The sequence below is a fragment of the Salvelinus sp. IW2-2015 genome, linkage group LG6.1 (assembly GCF_002910315.2).
Source record: "Salvelinus sp. IW2-2015 linkage group LG6.1, ASM291031v2, whole genome shotgun sequence".
NCBI classification, from domain to species: Eukaryota; Metazoa; Chordata; class Actinopteri; order Salmoniformes; family Salmonidae; genus Salvelinus; species Salvelinus sp. IW2-2015.
The window spans coordinates 565,991-586,973 of NC_036845.1; the positions used below are offsets into that span (position 1 = coordinate 565,991).

At 45.3% G+C, this 20,983-nt stretch overlaps 1 protein-coding gene across 1 annotated transcript in view; it reads left to right on the forward strand.

Moving 5' to 3' along the window:
- setdb1b (SET domain bifurcated histone lysine methyltransferase 1b) overlaps positions 1-20,327 on the forward strand; it is a 23,396-nt gene extending 3,069 nt beyond the window's left edge. Inside the window, exons 5-26 of the mRNA XM_070443855.1 lie at positions 7,949-8,054; positions 8,210-8,383; positions 8,473-8,677; positions 8,776-8,849; positions 9,174-9,364; positions 9,617-9,746; positions 9,932-10,085; positions 10,245-10,388; positions 10,566-10,902; positions 11,038-11,299; positions 11,809-11,899; positions 12,061-12,177; positions 12,266-12,435; positions 16,346-16,603; positions 16,760-16,921; positions 17,455-17,627; positions 17,864-17,907; positions 18,053-18,178; positions 18,381-18,391; positions 18,600-18,853; positions 19,536-19,624; positions 19,798-20,327. Coding sequence (XP_070299956.1) covers positions 7,949-8,054; positions 8,210-8,383; positions 8,473-8,677; positions 8,776-8,849; positions 9,174-9,364; positions 9,617-9,746; positions 9,932-10,085; positions 10,245-10,388; positions 10,566-10,902; positions 11,038-11,299; positions 11,809-11,899; positions 12,061-12,177; positions 12,266-12,435; positions 16,346-16,603; positions 16,760-16,921; positions 17,455-17,627; positions 17,864-17,907; positions 18,053-18,178; positions 18,381-18,391; positions 18,600-18,853; positions 19,536-19,624; positions 19,798-19,915 — 3,390 coding nt within the window. The 3' untranslated portion in view covers positions 19,916-20,327. The remainder of the gene's footprint in view (positions 1-7,948; positions 8,055-8,209; positions 8,384-8,472; positions 8,678-8,775; positions 8,850-9,173; positions 9,365-9,616; positions 9,747-9,931; positions 10,086-10,244; positions 10,389-10,565; positions 10,903-11,037; positions 11,300-11,808; positions 11,900-12,060; positions 12,178-12,265; positions 12,436-16,345; positions 16,604-16,759; positions 16,922-17,454; positions 17,628-17,863; positions 17,908-18,052; positions 18,179-18,380; positions 18,392-18,599; positions 18,854-19,535; positions 19,625-19,797) is intronic.
- The last annotated feature ends 656 nt before the right edge of the window (positions 20,328-20,983 follow it).

Below are 20,983 nucleotides of genomic sequence, written 5' to 3' on the forward strand. Positions count from 1 at the left end.
ATACGCTAGTGGTGTCATGTTGATAGGATGTGAGCCGCTGAAGGTAAATTTGTCCCGCCCACTGTGCTCAGTTGTGCGTGAGATCCAACTGTGGAAGTCGCACTGTTCTTTATGGCGGTTTTGGAGCAGTGCTTCTCGTTGACTGACGGCCTTTCGTATGTCAATAGAGGACTCGTTTTTGTGGACAGATTCACTTTTGTACCTGTCTTCTCAGCATTATGTCACACAGCCTTTGCCTTGTTTGAGATTGATTGCAAGTCCTGTATGTGCGCTAAATAGCAAAATGAGCGAGTTCACCAGTGTAGGAGACAGACACGCGTTCTCCTTCAGAAGCTATGGGTTGCTTAGGAGAAGGTTGGAATTTATTTCCGGGGTTAAATTATGGTGGTGGTCATCTAGTGCAGCGCTGTGCATGAGTGGCCCGATATAGCAGAGTATATTGAACTCTTCTCGTTGGTACCGTCATCTGTTTTGTCCCTATCCAGTTATGTTATGACTTCCAGGTATACACTCTGTCAGGCTACTGTAATTGACAAATATTGCTCCTGAAGACTGGAGTGAAGACCACGTACTATTAGTTGACCTCTACACTCTATCTAACTTTTTTTAACACATGCAAGTTTATTGCCCTTGAATTGCTACGTCTTAGAAAATTGTCTCCGGATCATTCGACAGCTGTCCCATGCTGCACAAGGACAGGTGCCTGCGATGTTTAGAAATGAGCCCCGGCCATGTGTACGAAACTTTACCTAATCCCTCCTACTCATGCTTCTCCCTTACTCATAATTCGACTCCTCTAAAACTTTTGATTTCTGCTATCTTGGTGCTATCTCGGAAGCCCTACTTACCTCAGAATACTTCTCTAACCTAATTTTGCCCATGGAACTTAGGTCAGCATAGCATTTTCTCTAAGACTGCCACCCAGGCAACTGTAGCTTAGAATTCTACTATGTGAAAATTTCCTTGTACATTACCTCCTCCGTCCTACTATTTGGGCACTATTTATTATTGGCTACACGTACCGTACCTCCCGCCAATATTATTAGCGGACAAATACTTCGTGTCTGTAAATACGTTAGTCTGTCTATATAATTTACCCTATTAGTTGGTGTGTTTACAACTGTATTGCGTCATGTTAATGTTATGCCATTCGTCCTACCCGGAATCCTTCTCACACGTTGACTTTGTTGTGTTTGTGGTTCGCACTGCCTATGACGTATTCATATTCTTGGTTGGATGTGTAGTGTGCGATCTTGTAAAGAAACTAAGGATGAGATTATTAGTTGATCCATCAACTCAAGCCCTTATAAAAGCCGTGTGTACTAAACAAACGTGTTAGATTAGAACACCTAGGAATGAAATAAAATAAAACGTATCTCACACAGATATGTATATGCAGAGATTTTAGATGTGAGTGCATACTGTCAGATATTTAGACATAAATTACTCATTGTACTCTTGGCTTGAGATTCCTTGATAGGTCAGTAGTTTGCCAAGTATATTATTTAGTGCAGAAGATCTACAGGATCATGATCTTTGAACTAGTGTTAGCAAGGGCTCCTCCACCTGACCATCAGCCGCACAGATAGCGCAGGACATGACAGCCAATAGCTCACATTGCCCCTAAGGCTTATAAGAATTTCAGTTTAGTGGGCAATCCCTATGCTATATGGGAGATGGGGTATGTAGTAGGTCTTATTTGATGTGCTGATCTAGATGGTAGCTACCGAATGGTATGATGTTATGTGTATAACTTCGGTGTACAAACAGTGTATAGTATGCGGTTAGAGCTGAGTCTCTTGTCATATTACAAAGTATTAACTCCGCTTAATTCAACGTGCTATTATTTTTTTTTCCATCTTAGATTGAGCTCGCAGGTTTCCCTGTACCACTTGCACGTAACTCAGCATAAACATGAACCGGCAGTGGAGGGACCAAAAGTGCAAATTCAGCGGACAAGAAACCACAAGCATCTTGGGATCCTTCTTTCCCGGTATATATGCCTCTACTATGGTATTCTGCATGTGACCTGTCTGTTGATGCTGGACGATCTTCTCCATCTTTGAAACAGCATTGGTTGTTGTATCTCTTAACAACGTGATGTGTCCAGTGGTCTGAGCTTTCTGTACAGCAATTCGCAATGCTCTGCGGATAACTGTTTACACTTAAGAGGATTGACCGTTAACTGCCACCCCACAAAGCAGGTTGCCATGGACCTCATTAAGCACGTTAGTCTGAGGGTGGTGGTTTGATTAAAAAAGATGAGACTGGCATACCATATAGAGGAATATACTAGATCTGCTCTCGATTCAGAGTTGAAATGATCAACAGTATTTCGTATTGCAGCTGAATATAGTCGAGTCAAGAGGACTTGGAAGTGGATTTACGTGATACGAGTGAATACCCGCATGTGCGGATTAGGCATGTAATAGTAGTGTATATGTTAAGTGCCCCACATACCCAAATGGACACCCTCAAAACCGCCCCATGATCTTAGATTGATGCTGAATGTATGTCGATGAGTCTCAGATATCGTGTGATAGCTTGACCCACAGACTGTGATGCTCATGACTGAACTTGTTTAGTGTGTCTAGACCATCCGCCTACGCTCATCTGTCTTCCTGTTCCTCATATAACTGTTAACTTCTCCCTACCCAGAGCATTGTTAAGATGCATATCACATCCACTGTGATTTTTACCGTGTCCACACAATACTCACTATACCACTCTCTTCTACCCAGGTGCTATCTTCCCCAGCAGGACTCTCTAGTACATTGTTTAAACGCTCGTCCTGCCAAGTTTCAATACACATACAGCATAATGGCAACTCACACACTTTCCGCTTCCGTAGTACTAAAAACTTTGTTTTCCGTTGCTCAGCGTCATTCGCTTTAGATATGCAATAACCTTTTTAGCCTGCTAACTCTGTAGATATTCTAGATGTAGCTAGATGTCTATGACAATATGTAATTATCATATAGTCTCCCTCCTATCATCTTTTAGAAGATCAATATCCCAAGGGCATATGATACCCCTATGCAGGATTATGCCATGCCACTTATGAGCTCACTTTGTAGATAAACGTAGGGCAACTATTGGGCTGTATAGAGAACTTTAAGGTTTTAAATCAGCTTCAAGTAAATAGCATTTCATATACACAATACAATAAGTCCGAGTGTGTTCGTAATTGTTTCTTTTGGATGATTTTCTAAGATATAAGGATATGACACTTTGATCAGCTCGCACTCTGTTTATTTCTGCAATATATATTATAGACAATGACAGAAGTAACCCACACCTACTGTTCGATATCTAGTGAGCTCTTTTTATAAGGAACGGCCTGAAACAGTCAGGACTGGGATCTCTCTCTCTTGCCAGACACACACATTTGTGTCTATAGCGATCTTGCCACACATACCTGAGATGAAAAACCCATACATTTCCAATTCAATATTCGAATAGTTGACACTGATATCCCTATCCAATCTCGTAATATGATTAGAACAGAGACAATGTACACAGTCTACTCGAGCATGAGTATGCATTTAACCCAGTTTCAGCAGTGGTGTATCTGAGCTCTTAGTTTCTAAACTGCATAACGTGGAACCACAGGAGCCCGCTGTTGTTACATATTTTAGCCCCAACCGTGTTCTTATCGATCTCTAGCAACCTTAGATAGACTACAATGGACTTCTATTGTGTCACGTCATCCTGGGTGTCCAGTTAAAGCTAGCTGAGGCCTCCGTTCTAAGTCTAATCTAGGCTCAGCTTTTGATCTCAAAACCGAAGCATAATCTTGAATGTAACCTCTCAGTACTTGCATCACTTCTACTCCTGAAGCCTCTCTCTTCTCGTCTATTCTCTTTTTGTCTCTCTTTTCATTTCTCTTTTCATTCTCTTCTCCTCTCTTATCTCTGTCCCTCGCATGCCCTCTCCTCGCCGCCTATTCTCTCTCCTGTTCGGTTCTCGCGTCTCTCCGTGTACTCTCCCTCCCTGTCATGCTCAGAGGCCCCCCATTGAAGAACTTCTGGCTGCCTCCCTCTCAGTTCATCTGACCTCGCATCTCGCCCTCGAGCTCTTCTCACTGCCCATAGTCTGATACCTCCGGCGCCTGGACAGGAACTGAGGAAGCTGATCCGGAGTGATCTGACTCTGTGGATCCATGTCCAGTGGAAGGAGAGTCAGTCCTGAAGCAGTTGAGTCTGAGACGTGGCGCTGTGGCTGGGGAGTAGTAGGCTTCGAATAGTGGGAAGGAAGACCTGCCTGGCCGCTCGCAGAGGAGGGCGACGACTGAGCGCGGCAGTAACAGCGCAGCATGTAAACAGCTGGTCCCAGCTTCGACTCGTAGCTCACATAGAACCCTATCGCAGAGTGGAGCAGAAAAGAGACGCTAAAGAGAGACCCGTCCCTATGCTTGTGGAATGACCCAAAACTCTTGTGAAGCTATGGCTCAAACCCTAAATGCCCGTTGTGTAGTGCTGTGAGTGGGTCTGGGGTGGTTTGATGTCCTCCTTCATGTTTTTCCCTTTTCTTCTTATCACTGTCTCCTGTAGTGAATTGTGTGAAGTAGTCGTTACCCATATATAGAGGCCTGTTGTCGGAGATTGTCAGGTCCATATAAGATGAGATGAGCGTGAACTCTCCAATATGACGATTATCATCTAAAACGTGTCAAATGAATTCCAGAGAACTTAGGCATTGATGCACTGTATACTAGTCTGTTGACACGTAGTGATCGTTCCGTAATCTGTGGTGGATATCATCATACAATTGTTGTGATGTGATGATTATCGAGGAGCCTCGACTCATAACTACGCGAGTTGTTTATGATAAGAGATCGTACCATGTGATGAAATGTACCACTACTCAGTATTAAATGGGTCTAGGTCTTACTATAGGTCATCCTTTACTAGGCGCATCTCCGTTCAGATGGAATTTGGAGGGCATTGATGTCTCGAATTGGAGAGGTTGCAGTCCTCTGATGTCCCTAAGTGAAAGGATATTCCAGCCCAGGAATTCGAATAGCACGATGCACTTTTCCATTTCGATTTAGTCATCGCATGTGCGGAATTTTTACATCCAGATAACTGCATACTCTCGTGACACTTATCTTCCCACTAGAGGTCCGGCCTCTTTTAATGCACTTATGACGGTTGTACCACGGACATAGCGCTGGTTTTCGCGAGCATGGAAGGTTGTGTTTCGAGATTCCAGTGAAATCCCAAAGACCTACCCGAGGCGCACATTGTGAATATTCGAATGCGTGAAGCACTGTCCGTGTTTTTTTGTTATTCATGGTGTTTCCGGTAGACCTCTTTCTCTCTTCCCAGATAGTTCCACCGATAGCAACCTGAGTTTAATTACACCTGTTCCATGGATTGCCCTAGATAGGAGAGCCAACATTATTAATTGAGACACCGCCACCACCGATCTCCCCGTGTTAAGTGAATTCGATAGTAGTTCAATATGCAACTTCCCTCGTCTAATACAATTGTGTCAAGTAAATATAGATAGCCGAAGTGTTTACCTCATCTCCATACCTACCAGATGATAAGGTGTGATCTCTATGGTCTCCCTAGTCTTCTCTCTTCCATCTTCGTCCCTGCGGTCTCTCCCCGTCCCCTTCTTTCTCCTCGCTTGTTTCCGATAACTGTGCTTTCTCATCTCCTTCCCCACGATTCTTGGTGCTACTCTACATTCTTGTCCGCTTCGTTTCTGGTCATCTCTCTTGCTATTCTCCTATCGCTGTCTCTCTCTCTCTCGCACTTATCTTTAGATCCCCGTCTCCACCCTTATTTTCCCCTCCTTTATCCAGGTGAGCGAATGCATACTCGTACCATCTCTTCTCTTGCTTCGTCTACGTTCTTCCTGCAATATTTTGCGCACCGCGAATCATCTTCTCGTACTTACCAGCCATCTGTGATGCTTCTTCTCTAACTTTTCACCACCTTCCACCTCCAATACTCCCTTAGAAATACCGAGGTTACCCACCGGTGAGGAGGCCTTCTATGAAACACTACCACATTTCACAGGTTGGAAGGGCAAAGAAATATTTAGTCAGCCACCAATTGTGTGAGAGTCTTCCCACTTAAAAGATGTGAGAGAGGCCTGTAATTTTCATCATAGGTAACAAACTTATATATGACAGACAAAATGAGGGAAAAAAATTCCGAAAATCACATTGTAGGATTTTTATGAATTATTTGCAAATTATGGTGGAAAATAAGTATTTGGTCATTAACAAAAGTTTATCTCAATACTTTGTTATATAGCCATTTGTTGGCAATGACCAGAGTCAAACGTTTTCTGTAAAGTCTTTCACAAGGTTTCCCACACACTGTTGTGTGTTATTTTGGCCCATTCCTCCATGCGATCTCTAAGAGCAGTGAATTTTGGGGCTGTTGCTGGGCACAACGGACTTTCAACTCCCTCCAAAGATATTCTATGGGGTTGAGATCTAGAGACTGGCTAGGCCGACTCCAGGACCTTGGAAATGTTCTTACGAAGCCACCCTTCGTTGCCCGGCGGTGTGTTTGGGATCATTGTCATGCTGAAGACCCAGCCACGTTTCATCTTCAATGCCTTGCTGATGGAAGGAGGTTTTCACTCAAAATCTCACGATACATGGCCCATTCATTCTTTCCTTTTACACGGATCAGTCGTCCCTGGTCCCTTTGCAGAAAAACAGCCCCAAAGCAATGATGTTCTCCACCCACATGCTTCACAGTAGGTTTGGGTGTTCTTTGGATGCAACTCAGCATTCTTTGTCCTCCAAACACGACCGAGTTGAGTTTTTACCAAAAAGTTCTATTTTGGTTTCATCTGACCATATGACATTCTCCCAATCTTCTTCTGGATCATCCAATTGCTCTCTAGCAAACTTCAGACGGGCCTGGACATGTACTGGCTTAAGCAGGGGGACACGTCTGGCACTGCAGGATTTGAGTCCCTGGCGGCATAGTGTGTTACTGATGGTAGGTTTGTTACTTTGGTCCCAGCTCTCTGCAGTCATTCACTAGGTCCCCCCGTGTGGTTCTGGGATTTTTTGCTCACCGTTCTTGTGATCATTTTGACCCCACGGGGTGAGATCTTGCGTGAGCCCCCAGATCGAGGGAGATTATCAGCTTGATTCTGTATGTCTTCATTTCCCTAATAATGCTCCCACAGTTGATTTTCTTCAAACCAAGCTCTTTACCTATTGCAGATTCAGTCTTCCCAGCCGGGCTGCAGGTCTACAATTCTGGTTCCTGGTGTCCTTTGACAGGCTCTTTGGTCTTGGCCATAGTGAGTTTTGGAGTGTGACTGTTTGAGGTTGTGGACAGTGTCTTTTATATCGATAACAAGTTCAAACAGTGCCATTAAACAGGGTAACGAGTGGAGGACAGAGGAGCCTCTTAAAGAAGAAGATTACAGGTCTGTGAGAGGCCAGAAACTGCTTGCGGTTTTGTAGGTGACCTAATACTTTTTACCACCATACTTGCAAATAAAGTCAATAAAAATCCTACAATGTGACTTTCTGGATTTTTTTTTCTCATCTTTTTGTCCGTCATAGTTGACAGTGTACCTATGATGAAATTACAGGCCTGCTCTCATCTTTTAAGTGGGAGAACTTGCACAATTGGTGGCTGACTAAAATAATTTTTCTTGCCCACTTACAAACATGGTGGTAGTGTCAAAATTCGCGGAAAGAGTTTGAACAATTCCATATTGTATGTGTTGTGTTTTGACACAATAAATCCATATGTTTGTGTGTTGAAAATTATCCATTATGTTTGTGTTAATTGTGTTTGATGAACATATTCCATATGTATGTGTTTTGTCTTAGCAAACCAATATCCATATGATATGTTGTTATTGTGTTGAAAAATCATATGTATGTTTTGTGTATTGAACAATTTCCATATGTATGTGTTATTTGTTTGTGTGTGCGCGTACGTGTGTCCTGTAGTTTAAGGAGGCGTCTGCAGCTCTCCAGCGTTCCTCCCAGCAGGTGTTGAAGCTGGCCCAGACAGTCAACAAGAACTCTTCTTCTGGGCCTGCTATACAACAGCCAGGTAATGGCACCAATGTGCAATTCTATATGTCTGCGATTGATGTATACCTCCGGGTCACTAGGTGGCGTTCTCTCTTCAGTATTGCCCATGATGGCAGTGTCTTTGTGTGTGTACATACTGCACAAATGTTCACGTGCYTTTTTTATTTTGTGTAGGTGGCCCAGTGCCCATGCCAGCAGTGTTTGTGTCCCAGGCCACGCCCAGGAACACACCCACCCAGCCTAACCCCTCCCTGAAGGATGATGAAATCAGACTGGAGATGAGTCTTCTGGGAAAGAAACGCACCAAGACCTGGCACAGCGGAATGCTCATCGCCATCAACCCTGTCGGTGAGACACGCATACACACACCTCTCCACACACACACACACACACCTATGCACATGGTGAAGTTTGACATTGAATGTGTGTGTTTGTAGGTAATGGTTACAGTAAGTACAAGGTGAAGTTTGAGAACAAGGGGAAGAGTCTACTGTCTGGGAACCACATAGCGTTTCACTATCACCCCACCCTGGAGAGGCTGTACGTGGGAGCCAGGGTGGTCGCCAAGTACAAGGACGGCAACCAGGTCTGGCTCTACGCTGGCATCGTGGCAGAGATGCCCAACAACAAGAACCGCATGAGGTGAGAAGCTGTGTGTGTGTGAGCATGTTTCAAATATCCTCTGTGTGTTTGGTGAAGGGTTGTGAAGCTGTTTCAACCGTTGTCTATGTGTGTTTCAGGTTCCTGATCTTCTTTGACGACGGTTATGCCTCCTACGTGACCCTGCCTGAGCTCTACCCTGTCTGCAGACCAAGTAAGAACCCTCCTTTCTGTCTTCATGTCCTCTCTTTCCTTTCATAATGCTCTCTTTTCTCCTATCAATCTGGTTTTGTGATGTGACCTCAGCTTACCCTCTTCACATCTTCACTCACCATCTCTCCCCTCTTCCTCTCCCCCATTGTCTTCTCTCACCATCTCTCCCCTCTTCCTCTCCCCCATTGTCTTCTCTCACCATCTTTCCCCTCTGCCTCTCCCCCATTTGTCTTCTCTCACCAACTCTCCCCTCTCCCTCTGCCTCTCCCCCATTGTCTTCTCTCACCATCTCCTCTTTCTCTCCCCATCATATTTTCTCCCCCAGTGAAGCGTACATGGGAGGACATAGAGGATGCATCGTGTAAAGACTTCATAGAGGAGTATATAACGTCATACCCCAACAGGCCCATGGTGCTGCTGAAGGCAGGCCAGGTCATCAAGACAGAGTGGGAGGGGACGTGGTGGAGGAGCAGAGTGGAGGAGGTGGACGGCAGCCTCGTCAAGATCCTCTTCCTGGTATGATGACATCARRYSMYMMWMWTMARRASCYYKRWWRMTTATTTATAGTCTGATTTAACATGARGGTCGCAMCATATGTTATAAACAGGGATAGTTTAGTTTCTGGTTTTGAATCACGTTTTTACACTACTTCTGCAGACTTGACACTCAACAAAATATTAAAATAAGGTAGATAAGATAAAGRAATTAAATGACTGAAAAGTGATCTCTGTGGTAATCCYTTTGTATGATTKTTTTTTTCTCCTTCAGGATGACAAGCGTAGTGAGTGGATCTACCGCGGTTCAACCAGGCTGGAGCCCATGTTCAACCTGAAGACTAACTGTGCCAACACCCAGGAGAAGAAGATGGCTGGCCAGCAGAGGACACGCCCCAGCATGGGTAACACTCACTCTAGTCAATCAATCAATTAATATATCAACAAACAAACCAATCACTTAACCAATCAATCCATCTTTAATAACCCAGCGGGATCACATATTATACTGTACATGACGGAACCTTGACCTGTCCTTCATTGGATAACTTCATTGTGATGTCGTTAACCATTTTCTCTCTCTCTGTAGGAGCATTGAGGACCAAGGGCCCCGTGGTCCAGTATCACAGTGGGGGGAACACCACAACCCCCGGCGGGACCCCCACTAAATCCCCCCATCCCCTCTCCCCACCCTCCTCCATCCCTCCTACACCCTCCCAGCCCAATCAGCTTGCACGAACAGAGTGAGTATCACACACACAGACACACAGTGTAAATCTTGTGACATTCCTTGAAAATGGACATCCTCTCTCCCCTCTCGCTGCTACATTTACCCCTTTTCTCCCTGATCCCCCCCCCCCTTCTTCCCTCCTGTTCCTCTCTGTCTCCCCCACCCTCAACAGTCCTAAGTATCAGATGGCTAAGAAGAGTACTTCTCCATACATTCCCACGCCAGGAGGCTCTCGCACTGGATTGGCCAGTAATAGCCACGCCCCTAAAGCCATGCAGCCCCAACCTTCAACTGGTTCTCCTGGAAACTCATCCAGGTGAGAGAGAGAGGACAGGAAATGTATGATCATAAAAAAATCATCAAATCGGCATTAATTAGTTCCCTTCTCCTACTGCTATTGAACATAATCTCTTACTAAAGAGCCACACTCACAAATATGCAGTTTTATAGGAATCTATTCGTAACTCTACTTCACTCTCGCACCCCCCTCCAGAATGTATGTCCTTCAGACTGGCAACATCCAGACTCTCACGTCCCTACAGCCTATCCAACACCAGCAGCAGTCTCTGCCCCCTCCTCCCCAAGCCCCTCCCACCGCCCCCGCACCTGCAGTGACCCCATACACCTTCAGTAACGACCGGATTCCCCACGAGCCCTCGTACCGCGCCCCCACAGACCGCATCTTCTACCTGCCTCACACCTGCCAGCATGCTTGTCTCAACCGTATCCGGCCCTCCAGACCAGATATGCACCGGGGCAGGAACCCCCTGCTCACCCCTCTACTCTACGAGTTCAGACGCATGACGGGGCGACGGAGAGTCAACCGCAAGGTAAATACAGAAAAAGAGCTTTGAGATGTATTTTATCTCTCAGGAAGCAGGATTTTGATTATTATAGGGGGGGCAGATTTTGGTATTAACTATCTTTCACCCCCCATCTCTCTCTCTCCCCAACCCCCCCGTCAGATGTCGTTCCATGTGATCTACAAGTCTCCTTGTGGGCTGTGTCTGCGCAGCATGGCGGAGATCCAGCGCTACCTGTTCCAGACGCACTGTGACTTCATCTTCCTGGAGATGTTCTGCTTGGACCCCTATGTCCTGGTCGACCGGCGCTTCCAGCCCCAGAAGCCTTACTACTACATTCGAGACATCACCAACGGCCGCGAGGACATTCCCCTGTCCTGCGTCAACGAGATCGACATCACACCGCCCCCCGACGTGGCCTACAGTGAGGAGAGGGATTTCTCAARCAGTATATAGGCCTTGAGTTCCTATAGAGGCCTCAATCAAARGATTACCCATCAGAGTGCTAGGTCTTCCTGTATAGTACGGGCCAATGGGGGTGCACTAGCTACACAACACGTAAGGAAAGAGGGATACCTAGTCAGTTGTACAACTGAATCCATTCAACTGAAATGTGTCTTCCACATTTAACCCAACCCCTCTGAATCAGAGAGGTGCAGGGGGGCTGCCATAATTGGACATTCCACGTCTTCGGCGCCCGGGGAACAGTGGGTTAACTGCCTTGTTCAGGGGCAGAATGGCAGATTTTTACCTTGTCAGCTCAGGGATTCGATCTAGCAACCTTTTGGTTACTGGCCCAACGCTTTAACCACTAGGCTACCTGGAATAGGGAGTCAGTTGAGATGAAGTCATAAAAGTGGAACATTAGTTCTGATTCTATGGTGAAGAATCCCTGAAGARGTCAGTGACTGATGGATGTCTGTGTGCTCCCAGGTAAGGAGCGTATCCCTGAAGATGGAGTGTTCATCAACACCAGTCCAGAGTTCCTGGTGGGCTGTGACTGTATCGACGGCTGCAGGGACAAGTCAGTACTGTGACTCTTGACCTTCCTGTGACCCCCTCATCTGGGCTCTGTCTTCTGCATGGCCTCCACTACATAGATTTCACCTGTCCAATTGTTAAATCAGGGATTAACTCATTTAGTCAATTGAAAGTGTTGAAATGGGGATTGTGTGTGTTGTGCAGGTCCAAGTGTTGGTGTCACCAGCTGACCCTGCAGGCCACAGCCTGTACCCCTGGAGCACAGATCAACCACACAGCTGGATACACACAGAAGAGACTGGAGGAGTGTTTGCCCACCGGGTGAGAGACGCACACAAACAACACACACAGCCACAAACACAYACATCCCTCTTACTAATCTCTCCCCCTCCGTCATTCCCTCTCTCAGGATTTATGAGTGTAATAAGCGTTGTAAGTGCTGCAGTCAGATGTGTACTAACCGTCTGGTGCAGCACGGTCTGCAGGTGAGGCTGCAGCTCTTTAAGACCCAGAACAAAGGCTGGGGCATCCGCTGTCTGGACGACGTGGCCAAGGGATCCTTCGTCTGTATCTACGCAGGTACGTCACTAGGTGGTGTGGTGGAGGAGGGGACAGAACGGTGTTATAGCAGGCGTTACACATGGATAACAGTATGTACCGGTATTCACATTGCATTACATGTAGGAAGTGCACTGCATAATAAGACTTGTCATAAGCATTCATAACAGCACATGGCTCCTTGTCAGTGTATATAATTGTTTAAATGCCTACAGATGAATGAATACCAACGTAGAAAGTCTTGCCCTATTTCCTTTACTTCCCTTCTTCTCTTCTCTCTCGCTCTCCTCTCCTCACATGTCAATTCAATTCAGAGCTTTAATGGCATGGGAAACATGTTTACATTGCCAAAGCAAGTGAAATAGATAATACACAAAAGTAAAATAAACAATCAACAATTAGCAGTAAACATTACAGGTTCAGAGGATTAGAGACATTTTAAATATCATATTATGGCTATCTACAGTGTTATAACTGTATAATATAAATATGGCTTGTATTTACAATGATGTTTGTTTTTCACTGGTTGCCCTTTTCTTGTGGCAACAGGTTACAAATCTTGTTGCTGTGGTGTCTCACTGTGGTATTTCACCTAATAAATACAGGAGTTTATCCACATTTGATTTGTTTTCAAATACTTTGTGGGTCTGTGTAATCTGAGGGAAATATGTGTCTCTCATATGGTCATACATTTGGCAGGAGGTTAGGAAGTGCATCTCAGTGTGTACATAGGCAAACCTGGCTCTCAAGAGAAGACAGGCTATGGCGCCCTCTCTCAATAGCAAGGCTATGCTCACTGAGTCTGTACATAGTCAAAGCTTTCCTTAATCTTTGGTCAGTCACAGTGGTCAGGTTTTCTGCCAATGTGTACAGTCTGTTTAGTGCCAAATAGCATTCAAGTTTGCTCTGTTTTTTTATTAATTCTTTCCAATGTGTCAAGTAATTATCTTTTTGTTTTCTCATGATTTGGTTGGGTCTAATCTTGTTGTTGTCCTGGGGGTTTGTGAACAGAGCCCGAAAACCAGCTTTCTTAGGGGACTCTTGTCTAAGTTAATATCCCTGTAAGTGATGGCTTTGTTATGGAAGGTTTGGGAATCGCTTCCTTTTAGCTGGTTGTAGAATTTAATGGCTCTTTTCTGGATTTTGATCATTAGCGGGTATCGGCATAATTTCGCTTCTGCATGCATTATTTGGATGAGTCTCAATTTGGTGTTTGTCCCATTTTGTGAATTCTTTGTTTGTGAGCGTACCCCAGACRTCACAACCATAAAGGGCAATGGGTTCTATAACTGATTCAAGTYTTTTTWYYKSYGMRCRWAWTMGGYWMMTSYAWTTTMWMMTRCRTTTMYWMSCSMTMYAYGSCKRTRRTMSCRTRMRRRRRKYMTRSMTRKKKYSRTTMMMGYAYMTWKCRMMMGMMSRMYWMMTTWYGSCSYYGMWWMMWWTMMTTTWWMMMMMMSRWYYYSRWKSGMMMRRWYGMMGYAMTTMMRRMMMMMMTRRTMGSKWRRMGYKRTTTTTTMGYAKKAKKMTTTTMMWWTWKRMYYYWTTWKRMMRKYGGSCCKYGMRKYYWTRRWYMWYGGMWAYGSRSGGMMSRMSKYYKRMSCCRRSSCKAWTRSMTMYWWWWWWWMMTMYAYYYGGMMGGGSRRKAYSRMRKWRCCRMMRRRKKRRCKKMGSCCRMMMGYAAYYAAWMMMMMMMMWWTTRTTMSCKAWWWTWAKRMMWKKKRTMMTTMMMMWKKWMGYWTTTYWWAWMMTMMWWMMTTTTRTTRCKCCCAACACTGCTTGCCATCAATTTGTATAGCAGACCCTRATGCCAAATTGAGWCAAAAGCTTTTTTGAAATCAACAAAGCATGAGTTTTGGTTAGTGTGTGCAGGGTGAATACGTGGTCTGTCGCACAGTAATTTGGTAAAAAGCCTATTTTACGTTTGCTCAGTACATTGTTTTCATTGAAGAAATGTACGAGTCTGCTGTCAATGATATTGCTGAGGATTTTCACATGGTTGCTGTTGACGCGTATCCCACAATAGTTATTGGGGTGAATTTGTCTCCACTTTTGTGGATTGGGGTAATGAGTCCTTGGTTCCAAATATTGGGGAAGATGCCAGAGCTGTGGATGATGTTAAAGAGTTTAAGTAGAGCCACTTGGAATTCGTGGTCTGTATATTTTATCATTTCATTTACCGGGATACCATCAACACCACATGCCTTTTTGGGTTGGAGTGGTTTTATTTTGTCCTGTAGTTCATTCCATGTAATTGGAGAATCCAGTGAGTTCTGGTAGTCTTTAATAGCTGACTCTAAGATCTGTGATTGATCCTGTTTTTGCTGTTTGTTCTTTGTTATAGMGCCAAAAAGATTGGAGAAGTGGTTGATCCGTACATCTCCCTTGTGGATAGATGATGCTTTGTGGTGTTTGTTTTTGTGTTCCAGTGTTCCCAGAAGTGGTTAGATTCTATGGATTCTTCAATTACATTGATCTGATTTCTGACGTGCTGTTCCTTTTTCTGTATTGTTTTCGTGATACACCATAGTGAAGGCGTAGACTCAGGTTTTCTAGGTCGCTATATTTTTGGTTGGACAGGTTTCTCAATTTCTTTCTTAGGTTTTTGCGTTCTTCAGCAAACCATTTGTCATTGCTTTAAATTTCTTTGGTTGTCTGCTTGAGYTTTTTAGATTTCATAGGGAAGCTGAACGGTCAAATATACTGTTTCGGCTTTCTACTGTTACAGTTAAATGTTTTATCCAGGAAGTTGTCTAAAAGGGATTGAATTTGTTGTTGTTTGGTAGGTATCTACACTACACTTTTCTATAGCATTTCGTAATATTGTGCTGTTCCTTTGGCGTTGATGCCTCATGATTGAGTTTTGCTCTGTTCAAGTATACTGTGATTTTGCTTGTGATCTAATAGGGGTGTCAGTGGACAGAATGCTCTGAGAGACTTTGGGTTGAGGTCAGTGATAAAGTAGTCTACAGTACTACTGCCAAGGGATGAGCTGTAGGTGTATCTACCGTAGGAGTCTCCTCGAAGCCTACCATTGGCTATGTACAGATCCAGCATGTGACAGAGCTGCAGGAGTTGTGACCCATTTTTGTTGGTTGTTTTGTCATGGTTGTGTCTAGGGGGGCATATTTGGGAGGGAATACTGTCACCTCCAGGTAGGTGTTTGTTCCCCTGTGTACTGAGTGTCAGGTTCCTGTCCAGTTCTGGCATTTAGGTCACAACAGACTAGTACATGTCCCTGGGCCTAGAAATGGTTGATCTCCCCCTCTAGGATGGAGAAGCTCTCATCGTTAAAGTATGAGGATTCTATTGGGGGATATAGGTACGGTAGTACACATGAGGACATTTGTCTCTGTTGGGATAATTTCCTTATTAATGTCTGGCCAGGTGTAAATTGTTCCTCTTTTGACTAATTTAATAGAGTGCGTTAGCTCAGCACTATACCAAGTTAGCATTCCCCTGAGTGTCTTTCCTGTTCCACACCTGGTAGTTCAGTGGATGGGACTACCAGCTCTCTGGGCAACCAGCGGGTTTGTCTCCTCTATACCATTTTTCTTGAAGATTACAATGTCTGTATTTCCACTTTATTTGTAGTCTGGGTTCCTGTTCTTTAGACCAAAGGCAGATGACCTCAGACCTTGTATATTCCAGGATGAGATAGTAAAACCTTTGTGTTCCATAGTGTCTAGTGTTGTTTTTGTCTCCCTCCCTCTTCTCTTCTCTCTCCTCCCTGACCTCTCTTCTCTCTCTCCTCCCTCCCTCTCTTCTCTCTCCTCCCTCCCTGTCTTCTCTCTCTCCTCTTTTCTTTCTCTTCTCTCTCCTCTTTTCTTTCTCTTCTCTCTCCTGTCTTCTCTCTCTCCTCCCTCCCTGTCTTCTCTCTCTCCTCCCTCCCTCTCTTCTCTCTCACTCTCTTCTCCCTCTCCCTCTCTCCCAGGTAAGATTCTGACAGATGACTTTGCGGACAAGGAGGGACTGGAGATGGGTGATGAGTACTTTGCTAACCTGGACCACATAGAGAGTGTGGAGAACTTCAAGGAAGGGTATGAGAGTGAGGCCCACTGTTCAGACAGTGACGGGAGCGGGGTGGACATGTCCAGGCTGAAGAACCCCCCCTCGTCCTCCCTGGCTTTGCAGAACAAGACCCTTCCCAAACCCCCCCAGAGAACCAATGCTGCCAACCCTGCTGGCAAAGGTGAGGGGTCACAGTTTAGTAGTCTAGAAAGAGTCTGGCTGTTACTTTTGACCAGAGCCAAAGTAGTGCACTATATAGGGATTATGGTGCCATTTAGGACTCAAAGAGTTTGAAATGACACCTTTTGCCGTTTTKCGACTTCCTTCTCTCCATCAGCGCGGGGTGCTGGTGGCGACTCCTCTAAGGATGGGGATAGTGATGAAGAGTCGAACAACGACAAAAGTTCAGACGACACGTTTGTAAAGGACCCCTACTACAGCTCCAGCTCTGTGTGGAGGAGCTACACCACCCGTCGCCAGGCCAAGGGCGTCAAGGAAGGTGTGTGTGCACTTTACTGAACCCTCAGTTGTCACGCTGGGCCTGCAGTAGGAAGTTAAGGCCCAGTACAGTCAAATGTGATATATATATTTCCACACTGAGGTTGGTGTAAGAGCTATTTGAAAAGACCACCTGAAATGTCAGCCTGTTGTGGTGGGATGGTGTTTTGTCCTGCCTGATGACATCACCAGGCGGTAAATTAGTTAATAAGAAAGAGTTCCAAACAGCTCTGCCAATAACAGCTAGTTATCTGTTTCCCCCTCCCCACTTGCCAGGATCAACTGGGGACCCTTAATAAATACACAAATACAAATACTCCCAGACAGTCCTAGCAAGATTCATGCTTGAGAAATTGCAATTTTCTAGAAACTTTTATTCAATTTTTGACTATTTTAATGGAAAACAATCACAGTAAGATACTTAATTGTTACCAGATATATTTGATATTGAGAAAAACGGCTGCATTGAACCTTTTTACATGTAGCAGCGTGATGTAAAATTATATTTATTTGATCTGTCCCCCCCCCATCCAGGGAGCCAGGACAGTAAGGATGGGATGAGTGTGTCAGTGGGGGGAAAGGAGGACAGGAAGCCGCCCCCCATGCCAGAGGAGAGTGGGAAGAGTAAAGTAGCGTCCTGGCTCACCAACCAACCCTCTACCTCCCAGGCCACCGTTAAGATGGAGGGACTGAAGATAGAGAAGAAGGTAAGGGAGGTGGGGGGGTGAGTAGCCCATATCCACCTCAGCTATTTTGTGTAGATCCTATTACATATATTAGGAGAATTCAATCAGCCTCAATCTCTTGCTTTCATTTCCTGGTGTTCTGATTGGACACCCTCTCATGTAATGATTGATTCCTTCTCAAGTTTATTAATGAATGATTTGTGTTCCGGTGCTCTGGTTGGATATTGATACACCTTCTCCTGTGTTCTCTGTTCTAGGAGCCCGGAGACCAGAAAAGGTACATAATGAATGATTGTGAAATGTAATTTCAACCTATTTAACTCTGGCTTGGCCCTTTTTATGCCTGTGTTGCACAATATCAAATGTACTTGGTAAAATGTGCCATATGAATAACATTCGATAACGTTGAGTGAGTCTGTAAGTGTGTGTTTTTGCGCCCTCCGCAGTCAACAATCAGTGAAGACGGAGGGAGGGAAGAGGCAGGATGTGATGACGCTGTCGGACAGTGATGACGTCCAGACCATCAGCTCTGGATCTGACGACAACAAATGGGAGGTGGGGGAGAGAGGAAGGCAGAAGGGAATGCACACGGGGAGAAGATGGGGGAGGTAGGGAGAGGAGAGGTAGGGAGAGGAGAGGATGGGGAGGTAGGGGAGAAGGCAGGCGAGGAAAACGTGCACCGGAGGAGAGGATGGGGGAGGTAGGGGGAGAAGGGAAGGCGGAGGAAAACGTGCACCGTTTAGGAGGAAATTGGAGGGGGAGGAACAATGGGAGAAGGGGGAGAGGTAGGGGTTGAGGGGGCAGGGGGGAAGAAGAAGAATGGGGGGAGGGGAAAACAGGTGAGGAGAGGGGGAAGTTGGGGCTGTGGGTTCATAGATCTCTGTGTTTTATCAGGTATTACCAGACCTGTTCATGTGGTGCTTCTCCCTGAATTGACCCTTTCTCTTCTCCCCTTCATCCTCCTCTCCTCCCTCTCCTTGCCTCCTGTCTCAGGTGCGGTGAAGAGGCAGGTGGCTGTGAAGTCCACGCGAGGCATTGCTCTAAAGAACTCCCATGGCCTGATGGTGAAGACTGGAGGGGCTGGGATGGGGCCAGGGGGAGGCCCGGGGGGCCACGGAGGGGCACAGGGTAAGGGTGGGGACGGGGGAGACAGTGGACCTAAAAACACACGGCAGTTCTTCGATGGGGAGGAGTCCTGCTACATCATCGACGCCAAGCTGGAGGGCAACCTGGGACGCTACCTCAACGTGAGTGTGATACGTGTGTGTCACTTTCTATTAGCCGGTAATAGCTGGCTTTTGTCTGATTTTAAAAAATAAATGCATAAAAAAGCCGATAAATAAAATGACCTCCGGCCAATAGAAAATATCCCAGTGCAAAGTTTTTGCCTATTCATTGATGGAAATACAGTTAACTGGTCATGCTTAACGGTCTATAGGTACATTTGCATAATTTAGTGGAATGTAATTGGCTCGTGTGTACAGTATGTTGGTTATGCATCTTATTTATCACACGCATACAGATACAGAGTCTTTTAGTGGAAAATCTGTCAGACAGCGGAAGAGCTGCTGCTGCAGCATCTTGTGCTGCTTTCAAGACACCTGGGAACTCGTAAAAATACAAGGTCAAATCATGACGTCTGTGAACTTCAGATCGGAAAGACCCGAGTTGGAATTCCGTGTTGGATGACCATTCAAAACAAATTTTCAGAGTTGGAGCTAGTTTTTTCTCCAGTTCCCATTTATCTTGAACTCACTGAAGTCAGAGATTTCCGAGTTCCCAGTTGATTTGAACGCTGGCATCAAACAGCAACAGAAGGCATGCGTCATCAGCGCGCAACATTCCAGTTTGCAATGGAGACAATATGCATTTTGACAAAGGGAATGAAGCTCTCTCTCCTCTCTTCCCTCTCATCTCTCCCCCTTACAGCACAGCTGCAGTGCCAACCTGTTTGTCCAGAATGTGTTTGTAGACACACACGATCTGCGTTTCCCCTGGGTAGCCTTCTTCGCCAGCAAGTCAGTGTTCTGTATTACACATGGTTACATAGACTTGGTAGAACCCTGTTACTCTGATAAACAAACATGTATTATTTGAAATGTGGTTCTGTGCTGAGCACTTGGAATGTTGACCACTGAGTCATCCACTAATGTGTGTGTGTGTGTGTGTGTGTGTGTGTGTGTGTGTGCAGGCGTATCAGGGCGGGGACAGAGTTGACATGGGACTATAACTACGAGGTTGGCAGTGTGGAGGGAAAGGAGCTACTGTGCTGCTGTGGCTCAACAGAGTGCAGAGGAAGACTGCTATAAGAGACCACCCTCTATACCTCCATCTCATCCCTCTATTTCTTCATCTTATCTCGGAGTGCAGAGGGAGTTCTGCTGGAAAAGACCTGTCTAACTCCGTCTCCTCTCTGTGTGTAGAAGAAGCCTGCTGTAAGGACACACTATGCTAACCTCCCTTACTATGTCATTAGAGAAGATGGGACACCTGCACCCACACGAGTCTCTGTCCACGTTTCTCTTTTGTTCCTCCCCCTCTATCTTTTATTCTGAATTGTTTGGCTGCCTATTGCTGACGTTTTGTAATTCTTTACTGTTTTGTCTGTATGCCCAGTTGTCTGTATGCCCAGTTGTCTGTATGCCCAGTTGTATTTGACTGTCTGTGAATTCAGACCAAACTGCCCTTCTCACAACTGAATAAAATCCTGTTTTCCACACATTCCACATAGTTTTTAATMATGTTTWATACAGAAGGATTTCAGTGTACCTCAGGCCTAGATATCATTTGGGCTCATTACAGCTGTAGTAGTGTTTCCCTCAGGAAAGCAGGAAGCCACTTTCATAGACACTGGAGTCAGTCTTTCATAGACACTGGAGTAGCCTGTTAGTGATGTTGGACTCCCCCCTATGGACTTGGGTCTTCATACATGTACACTGAGCAAAAATATGAACGCAACAATTTCAAAGATTCTACTGAGTTACAGTTCATATAAGAATCAGTCAATTGAAATAAACTCATTAGGCCATAATGAATGATTTCACATCACTGGGAATACAGATATGCATTGTTTGGTCACAGATACCTAAAAAACAAAAGGGAGGGGTATGGATCAGAAAACCAGTCACTATCTGGTGTGACCACCATTTGCCTCATGCAGTGCGACACATCTCCTTTGCATAGAGTTGGTCAGGCTGTTGGTTGTGGAATGTTGTCCCACTCCTCTTCAATGGCTGTGCGAAGTTACTCGATATTAGTGGGAACTGGAACACGCTGTCGATCCAGAGCATCCCAAACATGCTCAATGGGTGACATCTCTGGTGAGTATGCAGGCCATGGAAGAACTGGGCCATTTTCAGCTGCCAGGAATTGTGCAC